Genomic DNA, 19,242 nt, shown 5'->3' on the forward strand with positions numbered 1-19,242 from the left:
GTAGTTGTACAGGATTGTTCATTGCTGGATTTGAACAGGCAATTTAAATTCCATCTATTAGTATTGAAACGTGATTTTTATTTACAACTGGAACCAAGCACAGAACTGGAGACAGAATTCCTGCACACAAACCAATCTCACTAGCCTGCAAGTTCACTAAACTACAAATACCTAGAAAAGTAAGTTAGAACTACTGAGGATTAGGGAAGGCAGTACCAGCTACCCTCCCTGACACATGGAAAAAAGAAATTAAATTTATATACAGTTAATTTGGGTAAACTAGGTGTTGAGTCAGGTGATGAGGAGGATGACCAAGTGAAAAGTAGCTCATTCTGGGCGGATCTGAATATGAATGACAAGGGGAAGTGACCTTCGACCAGTGAGGCATTTCCTGTTTGACCAGTGAGATGCACTCCATGTTACATTTGCAGGGCAACTTAAATTCCAAGTATTCTTTCGTTATTCATTCAAAGATAGCTACTGATGACAGAGGTATCCTCAGTTCCATTGGTCCTTGACTCCTATCAAGATGTAGGATGCTGATAGTCAGTGCCTTGTATCCATAGTGTTTCTGATGGAAGAAACATTGGTGTCCTTAAATACTGACTCCTTCAGGGTGAATCCTCATATAACTCGGAATTGTTGTCACGATCTATTATTATGTTCTTCTGGATCTTGGCACCCAGCAAGGAAGTACTTTGTACTGTTTCAGGAAAATGATGGTGAGCAGGAAGATGAAGAGCTGAATTAGACAGGGAGAAATGCTGACCAGTAATGCAGAGAGTTGCCAGAGCTGTTAATGAAAGAGCACCCTAAACAAATCACCCCACCCCTATCCATTTGTCCTAGTTCTGCAATCATTACATCAATATCTTCAAATATCTCACCATTGTGATGTCCACCTGTTATACCAAAGTGGACATTTGCTCCACCAAATCATTTTGCTCTTGATTTTGCAAATGATTGTCACTGTTACTGGATCCATAGTCTCTTCATGCAAAGTTTTTTCTCTGTGTGTTATAGTGATTTTTTTTTCCTTTCTCGTTCTTCTGCAAGGACTTTAGTGTCATAGAGTTAGAGGAGTGCAGCATTGGAAGTGGGCCCTTAGACTCATTTCACCCATGATTACTGATGTATTTACCTGAACTAGTCCCATTTGCCTGTGTTTGGACCATGTCCCTCTGAATCAGTGCAAGTGTCTTTATACATTGAAATTGTAACTGCTTCAGCATGGTCCATATGCTTATTCCCCACTGTGTGCAAAAATCTGCCCCTCATGTTCCCTTAAATCTTTCCCCTCTTAAACTTATGCCCTCAAGTTTTAGACTCCTTTAAAAGACTATCTATCTATCTATCTATCTATCATAAATATGCCTGTCGTAATTTAATAAACTTCTTTAAGAACACTCCTCTGCCTCCTTAGGTCCAGAGAAAACAGTTCCATCCTGCCTAACCTCTCATAATAATGCAGTGACATCATTGCATTATTTTCTCTCCCTAGTTAATCACATTCATTTTACCAGAAGGAGAAGATTGCTTAATTTCCACGAAGAGAACTTGAAATGCTGGGCAACACTGAGAACCTTAGCCTTTGACAAATCAGCTACCCACAGCTACATTTTGGTTTTGGCATGATCCACCTTTCCCAGCTCCACCATGTCAGAGAACTTTCTTGAACTACTTCAGGGCAACATGGTCAAGTCCAGTATTGTCATTTGACTGTATAAGTACGACCTGGTGAAATGTTCTGGGGTTGTAGGTTAGTTGGGTGTAATTGAGTGGCATGGGGCAAAATGGCCTGCTACTGTGCAGTGGCGGATAAACCATTAGGCTGAAGCCTAGGGGCCCGGAAGATAAAGGGGCCCGATGCATTATGGTTTGATATTAACTGACTTAACAAAAACAATGAGGTTCATTATTTTCCTTTATTCTTTGTGTTTGTTTAATTTAATTAAAAATTGCAGTTAGCCTCCCAGTAGATGAAAGGTTCTGGGCGAGTGAGTCAGTTGGTAATTCTTTTCTCTTATGGTAATGAAATCATTGAGGCATCGAAACAATTTATAAAGTAGCAGAAATGGACCACATTGTTGCAGGTTGGAGAAGAGCATCCATATATACAGGAGCACTGGTGTGCTGTGGCCACAGTGATGCGGGAACTCTGTGGAATATTTACAGTCCTTCCTCCCTGCATCTGTACCCAGGGCCACAGCAGGTTTCTGCAGTCTCCCACCTGACCTGAGCGGCACGACGACTTCTCCCTGCCCAGTGGGACAAGGGATGGGCCAGGGTACAGGAACACCTTCCTGCTTGGCATGTCAGGGGGCAGGGGGACGGGAACCTCTCCCTGCCCACGGGTCGTGACCGGGGGATGGGGAGGGGGCCTCTCTGTGACTCTGGGAACAGGCAGGGTCAGCAAAAAAAGTTGCATATTAATCAATTGTTGGATTTATAGAATATTAAACTAAATCAGTGATTTCTCTTCAGATAATACAACCAAAGTGACAGTGATTGTTTGAACTTTAATGTGTGTATGTTATTAATCATTGTTGTACTGTGATGCGCTGGATGGGTCACGTCTCCAGAATGGAGGACCATCGCCTTCCCAAGATCGTGTTATATGGCGAGCTCTCCACTGGCCACCGTGACAGAGGTGCACCAAAGAAAAGGTACAAGGACTGCCTAAAGAAATCTCTTGGTGCCTGCCACATTGACCACCGCCAGTGGGCTGATATCGCCTCAAACCGTGCATCTTGGCGCCTCACAGTTTGGCGGGCAGCAACCTCCTTTGAAGAAGACCGCAGAGCCTACCTCACTGACAAAAGGCAAAGGAGGAAAAACCCAACACCCATCCCCAACCAACCAATTTTCCCCTGCAACCGCTGCAATCGTGTCTGCCTGTCCCGCATCGGACTTGTCAGCCACAAACGAGTCTGCAGCTGACGTGGACTTTTTACCCCCTCCATAAATCTTCGTCCGCGAAGCCAAGCCAAAGAAAAGACTGTGATTTTGCATAAAAATGCTTTATTAATAAATTAAAGCCCAATTTGTTCCTTCGCTGTAGAGATATTGGTCTGTTAATATGCATGTGACAGTTTTAGAAAACACATAATGTATAAATTGTTTTGAGTGAAATCTCAACAAAGTGAAAGGTAGAAGCCGAACTCGTGTTTGTACATTTTGTTGTAAAATCACAATGCTGGATGAATTCAGCAGGTCTCACAGTGTCCATAGGAGCTAAAGATGTTTGACATTTCAGGCCTGAGCCATATTCAAGGTTTCTTTACCTCTGTGGATGCTACGAGACCGGCTGAGTTTCTCCTGTATTTCTGTGTTTTACCATAGTTGCTGTGTTGGATGAAGGGTGGGGGTGGGGGTAAGGTCGGGGGATGGGGGTAATAAAGCGCTTACTGAAGCTCAGTCTTGGGCCTGGGTGGTAGTTAATCTTGCTACTGCGCTGTATGTCTAAATTTAATTTAAATAAAACAGTGTTCTCCGGTCCTCAGGGCCAAACATGCTGATATACAGCCAGACATAGTACACATACAGACAAACAATAGCAGGACAGCTATTTTATCTATACAAATATTGTTTCAGGAATATGAGAGTCTCGGATGGCTAGTATGAGTAGTTCCTTTGGGCATTCTAACTGCCCGTGTGAAGAAGTTGTTCCTTAGCCTGGTGGTGCTGGCTTTGATACTCTTGTATCTCTTTCCCGATGGGAACAGCTGAAAGATGTTGTGTGCAGGGTAGAAGGGGTCCTCAAAGATTTTGTGCACCCTCTTCAGACAACAATCCTGGCAGATCAGGTTGATTTTGGGGGTGCTGGGGATGGTGGAGAGAGAAGTAGGGAGATTCCAAAGGCGACAGGCCCAGACTGCGTACCTGGCAGGGTAATAAAAATCTGCATCAATCAACTAGTTGGATTGCTCACGGACATTTGCAGCCTCTCACTGCTGCTGTCCAAGGTTCCCACCTTCTTTAAAAGGGCACCAATCATCCTGATACCCCAGAAGAGTAAGTGTGAGCTGTCAACGACTACTGCCCAGTCACACGAACATCTACTGTGATGAAATGCTTTGTGAGGCTGGTTATGGCCAGAATTAACATGTATCTAAGTAAAGATTGGACCCACTGCAATTCACCTTTTGTCACAATCACTCCACAGTAGATGCAATAACACTGGCTCTTCACTCAGCTCTAGATCACCTCAAAAACAGAAATTCATACATACAGACAGCTGCTCTTCTTCGGCTACAGCTCGACCTTCAATACCATTATTCCCTCAGTGCTAGTCAAGAAGTTACAAACTCTAGCCCCCTGTACCCCACTCTGCAACTGGATCCTTGACTTTCTCATCAGAAGACCACAGTCAGTATGAATTGGAAACAACGTCGCCTCCTCATTGATTAACAACACAGCACGTCTGGACGATGAGGAAGCGTTCAGGAGGGAGGTCGATCAGCTTGTTGAATGGTGTAATGACAACAAGCTGATTGATCTCCCTCCTGTACGCTTCCTTGTGCTCAACCTTAGCAAAGGCAAGGAGATGATTGTGGACTTCAGAAGGAAGTCAGGGAACATGACCCAGTCCTCATCAGGTCTCAGTAGTAGAGAGGGTCAAGAACTTCAAATTCCTGGGTGTCAACATCTCTGAATATCTGTCCTGGAGCATCCATGTTGATGCAATCACAAAGAAAGTTTGCCAGAGGCTATACTTTGAGGTTTCTGAGGAGATTTGGTATGTCACCGAACACTCTCAAATTTCTACAGGTGTACTGTGGAGAGCATTCTGGCTGGTTGTATTTTTGCTTGGTACAGAGGCACCAACTCTCTGGGCAAGAATAAACTCCAGGGGGCTGTTAACTCTGCCTGCAACATCGCAGACCAGACTTCATACCATCGAAGACATCTACATGAGGCAGTGACTGGAAAAAAAAATCTCCTGAAGTGGTGTGAGAGTAATAACCTGAGTCACAATGTGGACAAGATGAAGGAGATGATTGTGGACTTCAGGATGACCAGGAATGAGAGGGTCCTGGCCAGCTGCATCACAGTGTGGATGGTTGCTGCAGAGAAATGGATCGGAAGTCAATCCACAGGATCATAAGAGCAGAATCAGAATTTAATGTCATGAACACAAGTCATGAAATTCAGTGTTTTGCTGCAACGTCGTAGTGTAAACATTCATACTATAACCATCTTACAACATTACTATAAATTAAAAAAATTAAAATAATAGTGCACGAAAAGTAAGGCAGTGCCTTTGGTTCTATCCAAAGACTCCCACCACCCAAGCCACAGCTTCTTTACTCTGCTACCATTTTGGGGAGAAAAGGTTTAGGAGCCTAAAGACGAACACTCAGCAGCACAGGGACAGCTTCTTCCCCGCTTCCATCAGATTCCTGAATAACCAATGAACCAAAGGCACTGCCTTACTTTTCGTGGACTATTATTTTAATTTTTTTTAATTTATAGTAATGTTGTAAGATGGTTATAGTATGAATGTTTACACTACGACGTTGCATCAAAACATTGAATTTCATGACTTGTGTTCATGACATTAAATTCTGATTCTGCTCTTATGATCCTGTGGATTGACTTCCGATCCATTTCTCTGCAGCAACCATCCACACTGTGATGCAGCTGGCCAGGACCCTCTCATTCCTGGTCATCCTGAAGTCCACAATCATCTCCTTCATCTTGTCCACATTGTGACTCAGGTTATTACTCTCACACCACTTCAGGAGATGTTTTTAACCTCTGTAATGCTACTCATTGTTGTTGCTGATGTGTCATCTGCAAACTTGATGCCACCATTGGAAATAGATCTGGCGATGCAGTCATGGGTTAGTGGTGTGAACAAGAGCGGGCTGAGTACACAGCCCTGAGGTGGGCCAGTGCTCAGCGTGTCGGTGCTCAATGTTCGTTACCGACCTACATAAACAATAGTCTTTCCATTAGGAAGTCCAGGATCCAGTTGCTGAGAGGGGTGTTGAGTCCCTGCAAGGACCACTTCTCCACCAGGCTCTGGGGAATGATTATATTAAACACTGAACTGAAGTCAATGAGCAGCAGCCTGGTGTATGAGTCGTAGTTCACCAGCGAGTTCAGAATGGAGTGAAGGGACAAGGTTAGAGTATCGTCTGAGAAACAATTTCTTCTATAGGTGAATTGAAAGAGGTCTAGCATCTCTGGGAAGTGTGTTTTGATGCATTCCATCACCAGATGCTCAAAGCATTTCATAATGGTGGAGGTCAGTGCCACAGGGTGGTAGTCATTGAGGCCTGTTATTGTCCTTTTGGGTAGAACCGGGATGATGGTGGCTGTCTTGAATCCTGTTGGAATGATGAACTGCTGCAGTGAGGTGTTGAAGATGTCCATGAAGACCTCTGTCAATGAGTCTGTGCAGTCCTTCAGTGCTCAACCAAGTATGTGACTGGTCCTGTTGCCTTGTGTGGGTACACCATGTTTAGGGTTCTCCTCACCTCAGCTGCAGCTATGCAGGGGGCCCATTCATTAGGGGGACACAGGGCTTTCTTTGGCATCATCCTAGTCTTCTCATCAAACTGTGCATTGAAGATGTTCGGTCTGTCTGGAAGCAGGGTGTTAATGTCCTTAACACTTAAGGTTGAATTGTGATCCATTATAGTCTTGATCCCTTGCCACCTGTGCCTCATGTCACTGGTGTCACACAGCTGTCTGTGGATCTTCTGTGTGAACCCCACTTTGCCTTCTGAAATGCATGGGAGAGTTCAGCCTGGGCTGATCTTAGTGCCATCCTATCTCCTGTCCTGAAAGCAGCATAGTTTCTGGTTAGCCCTGGTTGTGAAGCGTTTGATCTTGGTGACATTGTCAATGCATTGGCTGATGCAGCCAGTCCTGAACTCGTATACTCCTCTATGTTTACATGATCATTGTAGGTGGCCACCCCCCTGAAATGGTTCCTTTCCGAGGACCCAAAGCAGTCTTGCATCACTGCTTTCTCCCCCCTCCCCCCCAAAGCCATGTCCTCATCTTACTGTGATCTGGCCTAGTTTGCTTTGCCAGCAGTCTGTATGCCGGGGTTAGCAGGACCATTCCGAGTAACCAAGGTGGGGGTGGGGTGCAGCCTTATACGCATCAGAGACTTTGGTGTACACCCAATCCAGGGTGTTCTCTCCTCAGATGGCGAAGTTGACAGGCTATTGAAACTGGGGTAAAACCGTTTTCAGGTTGGCATGACTGAAGTCGCCAGCACCAATCACGACATCATCAGGGAGGGACATCTAGGCTTTGCAAATGGCATCGTAAAGGTCCTTCATGGCTCTACTCTTATTAGACGAAGGCAGAATGTAGACTGTAGCAGTCGGCGTGGCTGAGAATTCCCTGGGCAGGTAGAAGGATCTGCATTTTACCAGCAGTTGCTTTATCTCTGTTCAGCAGAAGATCTTCACAACAGAAACATTAGTGCCCCATTTCTTGCTGATGTAAATGCACAGTTCCTTTCCTCAAGCCTTGCCAGAAGCAGCAGTGTCTCTGTCTGCCCTGAAGGTGATAAGGCCATCTAGCTGGATGCGTGAGTCTGGAATGGTATCCTGGAGCCATGTTTCTGAAATCATCAGAGCACGACAGCCTTGCATTTCTCTCTGGTTCAGATGCAGCCTCAGGTAATCCATTTTCTTCTCCAGCGATCTTACATTTGGGAGTAAGATTGTTGGGAATGCGGGTCTGAATGGGGTTATTTCTCAGTGTAATTCTGATGCTGGTCCATTTTCCACAGTTCTACCTTCTCCAGCAGCGCTTCCAATGGCCTACCAAATGTCTCCTGAAATCCACTCCGTGGTTTTCAGCCCTCTGCATTCCCTGCTTCAGTCAGTTTAAACTGCATAGAATCTTACTGATCTGATCCACTAATTTGAAAGTTCATTTCATGTTGAGCAACGGTTAGCACAACACTGTTAAAGCACCAGTGACCTGAGTTCAAATCCAACACTGTCTGTAAGGAGTTTGTACATTCTCCCTGTTTCTGCATGGGTTTCCTCTGGGCGCTCCAATTTTCTCCCACCCTCCTAAAACATACAAGGGTTGTGGTACAAGGATCGATCCTCGATCCAGGTTCTGGGATGAGATCCAAATTAGCAGTTTATTATCCTGAGAAATAAAGGAATCGGACTTTTTAGCCAATTCCGTTTATTTGTTTCACAGGCCTGTGGGAGGTCCATCACCCCTATGGGGGATCCAGGAGCTCCTTGAATATACAGTTATATCAGTTTGTATACCCTGCTGCAATCTGACTTAACCAATCCAAAAAATTCTTTTCCCATGTGACAAGCATTACCCTATCAACGTTAAGCTATACAGCATTCATATTGTAGCATGATGTGAACCAATCACATAACTATATTCCCCTTTCCTCCAGCATTGTTCTTGCACGTCCCCTGAATGGGGAAACTCCAGGCTGGTGAAAACTTGCTAGCTGGGTAGGGGTTGCCCAGCAACAAATATCAAATCGTTAAGCTTGGCTCAAATTTACATTCTTGATTGCATTACATTGTTCAGTGCCTTCTACAAGGTTGTAAGTTTTTTGGGGTGTTTGGGTGGCACGGGCTCATGGGATGGAAGAGTTTGTTACAATGCTGAATGTCTAAATTTTAAAAATTACCAGGTATGATCACAGAACTCAGATCATTATTAACATTTAAAATCTCTTATATTATTTTCAGCTCCTAATACTCTGTTTTCCCAGATTTCTTTGGGTGCCTTCATGTAGATTTTCCCATGGTTCATCTTGAGAGAACATGACAATTTAAGGAATCATATCTTGTGTTTTAGAAATGAAAGAGAATGGCACCAGTGCCACAATAGAGATACAGATAAAATAAAGGGAATCTATCCAAGACAATGGCTTGGAATCCAGAGCATTGCATGGGAGAATAATTGATCCTGAGCTCACACAGCTCCAGTTGCTCACAGCCTTTTCCATAATTCTATTGCACTTTTGGCTGCAGGCCTGTTGCCTACCAGCCTTGAAATGCGCTAACCATAAAGTTAACCAAATTTTCTTTATTCGTCAGCATTTACCTCAGTGCTGTACATTGACTCCAGGCTCTCACTTCCTTACATTTACTTTTCTCACCCTTCAAGGATGCTGAAAGCCATAGTGCAATATCCAGCTGGCCTGGAGATGATTGGTAATTTCCCATCTGTCATGATTGTACCGCTACGATGATTGACAATAATATTGCATAATTGGCAACTAGCTTCCACTTGGTGTTTGTTTTCTGGAGAAATTACCTTGCTTGAACTGGGGAAGTTGTCCCAGTTTGTTTCCTTTTGTTCTTTAAATAGATAATTTCCTGGAATTTCTGGTGCACCCATCCATCTGGATGCCCCTTGATTACTATTGGAGCAGGCAGTCAACAACTCTCACTTACTAGCTCACCAATGGAATTATGTCCACAGCACGAGGTCTTTTACATGAATAAACAGGCATCGTATGGTTTTTTTTTTGGAAATGAGAGGCCTATCATGGATGCTCCCAAGTCGATTTGGTAGATGGGAAATAATCCAATCATGTCCACTCCAGCTGGATACTGTTCTACTGTTTTGAGCAGCCAATTCTCAGTTTCCCCACAATAGACTGAAATAGTGATGCAAAGAATAATGTCATTCTCAACGGTTCAGGGGCAGAAGTACCTGGTGGAATTTACAGATTAATGCAAAATGACCCAGATATGGTTGACAACAAATTTCAATTCTAAAATAATTGTGTACCAATTGTAAGGTAAAAACATCATGAGATGGGATAAGCTGTTGCTACCCTTCACTGTTAGTCTGCTGCTCATCAGCTTGTTAGTGCCAAGCTTATCTTGAGTGTACAAGGTCACATCTGCATTCTGTTACTCCTTAGTACTGGGTGACTTCTTCTCCGGTCCCATCTCATGATGTTTTTACCTACACAATGCAATTCAATTCCCTGGCTTTGAATGTCTAAGTGAGCTGGTTTTGCTGTGAGCCATACATCCAACACATTGAAAGCAAAAGCACATCAGGACACCCTGAAAGGACTCTTCCCTCTTCTAATTCATTGAACATAGTTTTTTTTAGACTATAAGTAGACCTCACTGCATATCCTCTCTCCAGATATTGAAGTCCCTTCTTTCATTCAGATGACTGTGTAATTCCCTTGATTATCTTTTGGAGGAATGATGCTTCATTGCACTATTTGTTTTGTTTATCTATGACTAAGAATTTCCTCAGTTGCATCTGTTTTGCTTTCATAGCTTTGCCCAGATGTGCTGCTGAACAACCCCTTGCATGCATTTCTGCAGCATGTGTGATGGAGCAGAAGTTCCAAGGAAATACCTGATGAAGCAAGCTGTATTCCCCTGTTTTCCTGATAATTTAGTCAATCCTTCATGCTGATTATGCCTTCAGTGTGTTAACAATCTTCCACACTCTGCAAGCCTATGTAATTCTATATGTTCTGCAAAATATTTATGTATGAATAAGTATTGGCACCATGACCAGGCTTGTCAATGTTGCTTGGAGCCTCCTTTAACAATGGACATTCTATCTTATTCTATAGCTTGAACAGATGCTGCAGATAAATGCATTTTAATCTCCAGCCAGAGAATCCCTAAAGTTTTAATCTCATTCTACTTCAAGTTTCCGGAGTTGTATGAACCATTTTTAACAGAGTTACTGCATGGTGGGAGGTAATAGGAATGATATAGGTTGACGAGGAGATTTGGGAATGGAATCAGTAAGTTGTTCCAAGAAACATAGAGAACCATATAATTGTTGATCAGGGTGATTGTTTTTGCTAGTTTTGGCATTCTTGAAGTAGGAAGAGATGGTGCAGCTGCCAGGATGTAGCTGACTAGTCATTCCCTACTGGGTGACCATTAAATAAGACTTTTTGATGCATTTTTTAATTGCATCTGCAGTTTTGCTTAGAAATGTTGTTCTGGGTTAAATCACAGCTCTCGGTTTAATTGATAAATATTGTATTTGTATTAGCTGATAAAAATGAGTCCATTAAAATATAATGAGTTTGAATTTCCTTAGAAGGTGGTCCTTCTCCCTCTTCAAATTAAACGTAATCACTTTTTAGAATCTTGTAAAAAAAATTCTTCACAAGTTCTGCTGACATGCCAAACGATAATAGATAGTCGTCACTATCCCTGTGGAAATTCAAAGTGACTTTTAATAACCTTTTCATGTTTATTGCAATTACACCAAAGTATTCAGAAAGATGTGGCACTATTTTTATGGTTTGCAGGGTTTGCTACAATGTGCTGGCAGGCTGATTGAACCACCAACAAGACAATGTTGCATGCAGCAAGGTGGTTGATTAGGTGAGTGACTACTTTCTACACTGCTACTAAATTCCTACTAAGATTTTTCTGATTTTCCCCTTTCAGCTTATCAAATCTCCAGTAAAAAGGTAAAAGCAGCCATTTTTAACCATTTATCCATTTTCATTGTTCCACAAGAAAACTCATTGGAAAGTTAAGACTTGTTTTTCAAAATACATAATTCAGTGACACTGTTAAGAGAGTCTCAGCTCACGAAGCCAACCTTAAAGAACCTACTTTCACTCACCTTGCACTAATCCTGTTCCAGCTTGGTCCTTATTATTTATCTCTGCTCTTTCTCCCGTGTCTTGGTGACCAGCAATGAGTAATGAACTTTGACAGATTTTACATTTTATTCTTAAAGGTTGATTGTTACTGGAACCGTTTTCAGCTTGCAGAGGAATGCTGAGATTGTTACTGGAAATGCAAGCAAGTCGGTGAGTCTCTTTAACCAGCTTCAGTATTGCAACTATAATAATCAACTGCATTTTTCCTCTCACAAGCCACCCAAAATTGTGAAGCAAATCGGAGGAACATCATGGAGTAGCCAAGGAGAGGTCATGAGGAGCGATTACAAGTAAATAAGGATTTGGAGGAAGAATTGCAGAATGGAAGTGCAGGGACATAAAATTTAGGAAGAGGTTATGACACAGATTTTGGGATTGATGTTGGAACAATAGACGTTACGAACTAGCCCAAAGCTAATCATACAGATAGTTTGGAGCAAATAACTGTAATGTAGAAATGTTCAAACTCCACCATGGCTCTGGGGAATTTAGTTTAAAGAAATTAATAAAATTAAGTAATCATTGCCAATTATCATCACAAAACAGTTAGTTCAATAATATCCTTCAACTGAAGAAGGAACTCTGCCATGCTCACTCAACATACCAGTAAGTGAAGCACTAATGTACTAGGTCAACCTGTTCTGCTGTGTGCTGTTATTTTGAGGTATGTCAGACAGGTTTATAATACATTTTTATTGTTTTAATATAGCATTACTATTAATCCAGCTTCCAAAATGCAAGTTACAATAAAAAATATTTAGTGGGAGGACTGTAGGAATTATGCAAGTGTTTTATGCTGTTCTTCATCGCCATGGGGGACACTAAACCACAGACTATTAAAGTTCCGATTTTATACTTGGTGTATAAGATTACCTTGATTTTGGGGTGACATTTTTAGGGTTCAAATTCAATCTTTTATGTCAACATATTTGCTAAATCTGGAAGAATTAAGATGACTTAATAAAAACTTTGTGAGACTTTTGTGTTAAATGCTTTCTGACATCAATCCTGAATGACCTTTCTTTAACCCAAAGGTAATGTCATCTTATTCTAGTATCTCTATCTTTTTTTTATCAAATCATTTGATCATTGAAAAATGTTTCAATTGGTTAACCTGGAATCCAAAATACCATAATGCTGAAAATCTGCAATAAAACCAGAAAACTATGGAAATATTCGGCAGGTCAGGCAGTGACTGTGCAGAGAGGTTGTTTTTTTTTGAAATTTCAACTGAATCACTATTTATTCCTGTACACTCCAGGGAACATGAAGGCAGTCTATTCAACCTATTCCTTTAATGAACAATAGAACAACATTGGTTTGATCCACCACTTATCATAATATGGAAAGTTTTCAGATTCAGTTTGTTGGCAGTGCTGTCGGACTCTGGCTTTACCCTACTCTCAATTTAGTCTATGTGTCGTCTGAGTCCAGCGTGCTCGTTGAATGAAGTGATAGGAGAAAGTATTCAGTTCAACAATCAGTTTATTACACAGCACAAGAATAAAGCTTAACAGAACTCTGGGTCATTCATTAGTTCATAGGTCACCTGCACAGTGAGCTATTCCCCAAGACTGACCCCTATTTCCAGTCTGCTCAGTTTATATAGATCCAAATTGCCATACAGAACAAAAGTTGGCTTCCTTTGCTAGATTTTTTACATAAAGTATATCACCAGCAATTTCCTATTCTACAGTTTATCTCGGGTGTAGACCTCTTATCTTAAATCCTCAAGATCAGAGCATCCTATTGTTTTGAACAGAAATCAATTCCTACCCCAGATATTTCCAATCATCGTTCTGTTCCTGTCTGGCCAATTTCTTCTGTTCTCCTTAACACCTCCTCGTGCCCCTTAATCTTCTTCCTAGACTGACTTTCCATTCCCTTTGTTTCTTACAGGATACTCTTTGTTCTGGTCTGACCTGTGTCTCCTGTGGTACTCAACACCTCCTTCAGTTTGAGCATTCCTCTACCCCTACTCTACTCAGCCAACTTTGCTCCATGCTGTGATTGCCACTTAATTACATTACTCTTTTCCCTTAACCATGAAGAAAATATAAAATTGTTACATAGTCATATATTCCGTGATATTTTAACCCCTAGATTCCACCGGTAAACATGAAGTAAATATAATATTGTTACATAGTCATATATACTGTAAACATGAAGTAAATATAAGATTGTTAAATAGTCATATATTCCATGATGTTTTAACCCTTAGATTCCAACAGTGCACACATTTGTAAATGGATGAGAATGAAACAATGCTTTGTTGAGTATGTTGGGTGTAATTGGAAAATTCTACTGTCAAACAAGTATATATAACCATATAACAAAATTACAGAATGGAAACAGGCCATCTCGGCCCCTCTAGTCCATACCAATTTAACTGATCTCTAGTCCCACTTACCTGCTCCCTGCCCATTACCCTCCAGTCCCCTCACATTCATGCACTTATCCAACTTTTTCTTAAATGACAAAATTGACTTTGCTGCAACCATCTCTTCCGGAAGGTCATTCCACTCAGCCACCACTCTCTGAGTGAAGAAGCTCCCTCTCATGTTACTTCTAAACATTAATTTATGCCCTCCTCGTACCAATCTCACCTACCCTCAAGGGGAAGAACCTATTCACATCTACTCTATCTATCCCCCTCATAATCTTAAATACCACTATCAAACCCCCCCCTTAACCTTCTATGCTCCAATGAATAAAGACCCAGTCTACTCAATTTTTCTTTGTATTCTGGATACTGCAATCCAAGCAACATTTTAGTAAATCTTTTCTACACCCTCTCTACATTATTGATATTCTTCCTATAATTTGGGGACCACAACTGCACATAGTATTCCAAATACGGCCTCACCAATGCCTTGAATAGTCTCAACATCACCTCCCAACTCCTATACATTATGCTGTGGCGGCACACATCCTCATGGCGAATCGGCCCCGCTTGTATCGCCACGTGGCGGGTCAGCCATGGGGAAATGGTGTCATCAGAGGTTTCTTTCTGACTCCAGCATCCCTTCCAACGCGCACCCTGGGCAGCGATTATGATGTCACAATGCACCAGGCGACTGAGCCAGCGCTGTCCTTAAAGGGGCTCGCGTCAAATTCAAATAAAACAGTCGTTAACAACCCTCAACGTGGTGGTTGTGTCTCTCACTGCTCACACTGCCACAGTGGTGACACCGATGAGCCCAGATGAATTTCTGGACTCCTGAAAACCATGGCTTCGGCAGAGCTTAACACTGTCTCCATCAAGCTTCCCCCCTTTTGGACCCACCGATCGGGAATGTGGTTCAGGCAGGAGGAAGCACAGTTTCAACTCTGCAACATCTCTTCAGACGCCACAATGTTCTACCACGTCGTAAACGCTCTTGTCCAAGATACGGCAGCGAGGGTGGACGACATCATCCACCACTCCCGGCTGTGGCCAAGCACACCGCCCTTAAAAATCTGCTGCTGGGAACATTCAGGCTCACCCCCCGGCAACAGGCTTCCAGGCTCCTACAGCTGGATGGGCTTGGAGTCCGTAGTCCTTCGGCGCTGATGGACAAGAGACGAGATGCTGGTCCTGGCAGAAGACCACAAACCTTCCTCTCTTCTGCCAAGTATTCCTGGAGCAAATGCTGGAGGACGTTTGGCTGCACCTTATGGACAAGGATGTCTCAGACCCGAGAAGGGCAGCTGCCCGTGCGCACACCCCCTGGCTCACAAAGAGAGGGAACGAGGCAGCCCTCAACTTGGTGCCACGTCAGGGAACTAGCAGCCTGCCTCCTGCCCCCAAGACCAAGCCAGAGGAGGGCCATTGGCCTGGTGCTTTTACTACCAGCGCAGGGGAGTGCAAGCCCGTAAGTGCCATCAACCCTGCGGGTTTCAGGGAAACAATCAGGCCAGCTGCTGTTAATGGCTGCGACGGCTGGCCGCACAAACCGCCTCCTTCATGTGATGGACAAGTCCACCTTGGTGGACTTCTTGGTGGACACGGGCTGAGCTCAGCGTCCTTCTCCCCCACAGCATTAGGGACTCATACCCGATCTTGCGGTCCAACCCTGCGGGTGGCCAACAGCTCCACCATCAGGACCTACAGCACCTGCAGGGCACAGATCCAGATCGGGAGGGAGAAGTTGCACTGGAGCTTCATACTAGCCTCCGTGGGCACTGCGCTGTTGGGGGCTGACTTCCTGAGTGCTCACGGTCTCCTGGTTGACATGAAGGGCAAGAGGCTGGTTAACGCCTGAACATTCCACTCCACACGACTCGACACAGCAGATGCCTGCAGGCCCAAATTCGCCACCGTAGCCACTGCCAAAGATGAATTCACTGACATCCTCCGAGAGTTCCCCGCCATCCTAGAGCCATATTTCAACGCCACTGTGCCCCAGCATGGGGTCTTCCACCACATCGGCATTCAAGGCCCCCCCCCCCGTTGCATGCTAGGCCCAGACGGCTGCTACCTGAGAAGCTCCAGCAAGCAAAGGAGGAATTCTCCAGGCTCCAAGAACTTGGAATTGTCTGGCGCTCAGAGAGTGCCTGGGCATCACCGCTCCATATGGTCCCAAAATTGTCTGGGGGCTGGCTGGAGACCTTGCAGGGACTACTGGCCATTGAAAGATGCAACCACGCCCGACAGACACCCGGTATCTTACATACAGGATTTCTCCGCCAACCTCCACGGCGCATGGATCTTCTCCAACGTGGACCTCATGCGGCGATACCATCAAATCCCGGTGCATGACATGGGTAAGACAGCCATTATCACCCCTTTCAGCCTCTTTGAATTCCTGTGTATGCCCTTTGGCCTAAAGAATGTGGCCTAAACATTTCAGCGCCTCATGGATGCGGTAGGAAGGGATTTGGACTTTGTGTTCATTTACCTGGATGATATACTCATTGCCAGTCGCGGCCATGATGAACACAAGGCCCACCTCCGCACCCTCTTTGCGGATTTCGGCCTCACGGTCAAAGCAGCCAAATGCCAGTTCGGCAAGGAGACCCTCCAATTCTTGGAGGACCGGAGAAGGTGGCGGCCATCCAACATTTCCCTTAAACCCCCCCCACCCTAAAAGGCCTTCAGGCGTTCATGGGGATGGTGAACTTTTACCATCGTTTCATCCCCATAGCTGCTCGTACCATGCGCCCATTGTTCGCGCTGATAGCCACCAAAGAAATGACTCTATCCTGGCCGCAAGAGGTGAATAAGGCCTTCGTCGTGACAAAAGAGGCCCTCGCCAATGCAACACTACTGGTGCACCCACGGCCAGAGGCGCACACAGTGCTCTCCATGGATGCCTCAGCTAAGGCAGTGGGGGGGGGGGGGGGTCCCTGGAACAGTGGGTCAATGGACACTGGCGCCCGCTGGCCTTTTTCAGCAAGCAGCTGCGCCCACCAGAACTCAAATATAGTGTCTTCGACTGGGAGCTCCTGGCACTGTACTTTGGCCATCCACCACTTTCGCTACTTCCTGAAGGGCAGGCAATTCACAGTCTTTACGGACCACAAGCCCCTCACCCAGGCACTGGTGATGTCCAAGGATCCATGGTCCGACAGACAACAGCGCCACCTCTTTTGCATGTCGGAGTTCATGACCGACATCCGACACAGGGCTGGTAAGGACAACGTGGTGGCGGATGCACTCTCACGACCTGCCATCAACACTTTCGCCCTGGCCTAGATTACGCTCAACTGGCCCAGGCCCAGAGGAGCAATGCGGAGATGCAGGCCTTGCAGACCGCATCTCGGGCCTCAAACTCGAAGACGTCCAGTTGCCCAGCACCCTGGACACACTGCTCTGCGATGTGTCAACAGGTTCGCTGAGCCCAGTAGTCCTACCACACCGGAGAGCGAGGGTCTTCAGTCTAGTCCACGACCTCGCTCACCCAGCGGTGAAGACGATAGTGCGTATAGTTGCAGAGTGGTTCGTGTGGCATAGGCTCAAGCGAGAGAGGTAGTGGAGCTCGCCACGAACTGCACCAGGTGCCAGACCTCCAAAGTCGACTGACACATGCAGGCTCCCTTACAGAACTTTGACTCGGCGGCTCGCAGGTTCCAACACATCCACGTCGATATCGTTGGTCCCCTGCCGGTGTAAAGGGAGGCTCATTTACCTCCTTACGGTGGTCGACCGTGCCACAAGGTGGCCGGAGGCTATCCTGATCAAGGAAGCCTCTGCGGAGATGTGCGCCAGGACTCTGGTCAACCAGACTCTGGCCAATTCAGAGTCCTGGCGCACATCACCAGCGATGGACATGCAGTTCATGTCCACCCTGTGGACCCAAATGGCAAAACTCCTGGGGGTGAAGCTCCACCACACTACGACATACCACCCACAAAAGGGTTGGTGGAGAGGTTACACAGGCACCTGAAGGCATCGCTCATGGCCAGGCTCTCCAGACCAGATTGGGCGAACGAGCTATCCTGGGTCCTCGAGATTAGGACAGCACCCAAGGAGGACCCACAAGCCTCAGCGGCAGAGATGATGAATGGTACACCGCTTTCCCTACCAGGTGAGCTTTTCAGCTCAAACCCCGACTCCGCGGCTACCGAAGCAAACCTGCTGGTGGACCTCCGCAGGAGACTGGGCTCCCTGGCTCCCCCACCCCTAACACGCCATGGCACCTGGCCAATCCACCTCCCCAAAGAACTCGATTCGGCTCAGTTCATTTTTGTGCGAAGTGGGCCACACGGTGCACCCCTGCAGCAACCGTACGAGGGGCCGTACAGAGTCTTGCACCGGACTGGAGGAACCTTCACCCTAGACATTGGGGGGAGGGAGGAACTTTTTACGGTGGAGGTGGCCCATCTGGACTTATCACAGCCAGTGCAGACGGCTGCACCCAAGCGCTGTGGTTGGCCGCCAAAGTGACAGGACATGTAGCTGGTTCTGGGGGGGGCGGTGGTGCTTGTGTGGCGGCGCACATTCTCATGGTGAACCGTACCCGCATGTATCGCCACGTGGCGGGGCAACCATGGGGAAATGGTGTTGTCAGTGGTTTCTCTCTGACTCCAGCATCCCTTCCAGCGTGCACTCTGGGCAGCGATTGTGATGTCACAATGCACCTGGTGACTGAGCTCATGCTGCCCTTAAAGGGGCGTGCTGAATTTGAATAACAACAGTCGTTAACGCCCCTCAACGTGGTGGTTGAGTCTCTCTCTCACTGCTCACACCGCCACACTAGCTTGAAAAGTATTGGAAGCTGAGGAGGAGGTCAAAGAGAAAGTTTATGGTGTAGAGAGAAAGTGGAGAATTGTGAAAGAGAATGGGAAAAGATAGGAAGGGATGGGTGGAAGAACATAGAGGAAAAGGGAGCAAAAAGGAAAAGAGGAGGTCAATGTACCAATTAAAATCTAAATCAAAACTATTTACACGATGAAAATAGCTGTAAACATGAACACAATTAAATTGAATATATGAATTATTCCTAACTTGAGGCAATCATTACAAAATCCACCATAATATAAAAATGACTGGAGCTGGGCTGTGGCAGAGAGGATTGCAGTGGCAAAGAGGCAAGAGAATTTTAGGTAGTAATGGATGGATTGAATATGATTGGTGATTTCTGTTATCACAAGGAATTTTCTGATGAAACTTGGACTGAAAGTGGAAAGCCTCC

The 19,242-nt window shown here is 45.2% G+C and overlaps 1 protein-coding gene across 5 annotated transcripts in view; it reads left to right on the plus strand.

Moving 5' to 3' along the window:
* The window catches only part of adamtsl7 (ADAMTS-like 7), a 573,773-nt gene that overhangs the window by 49,882 nt on the left and 504,649 nt on the right, over window positions 1-19,242 (plus strand). For 4 of the 5 annotated variants that reach the window (XR_011353929.1, XM_069925865.1, XM_069925867.1 and 1 more), the window contains exons 1-3: window positions 8,551-8,644; window positions 11,264-11,339; window positions 11,704-11,776. Coding sequence is in view for 4 of the 5 variants with exons in the window: in XM_069925865.1 (XP_069781966.1) it covers window positions 11,311-11,339; window positions 11,704-11,776 (102 nt within the window). In the remaining variant the exon portion in view is untranslated. Of the gene's footprint in view, window positions 1-8,550; window positions 8,645-11,263; window positions 11,340-11,703; window positions 11,777-19,242 lie in introns of those variants that run through there. The other variant, XM_069925866.1, reaches the window with a different exon arrangement.

Source organism: Narcine bancroftii, chromosome 3 (genome assembly GCF_036971445.1).
Source record: "Narcine bancroftii isolate sNarBan1 chromosome 3, sNarBan1.hap1, whole genome shotgun sequence".
Classification (NCBI taxonomy): domain Eukaryota; kingdom Metazoa; phylum Chordata; class Chondrichthyes; order Torpediniformes; family Narcinidae; genus Narcine; species Narcine bancroftii.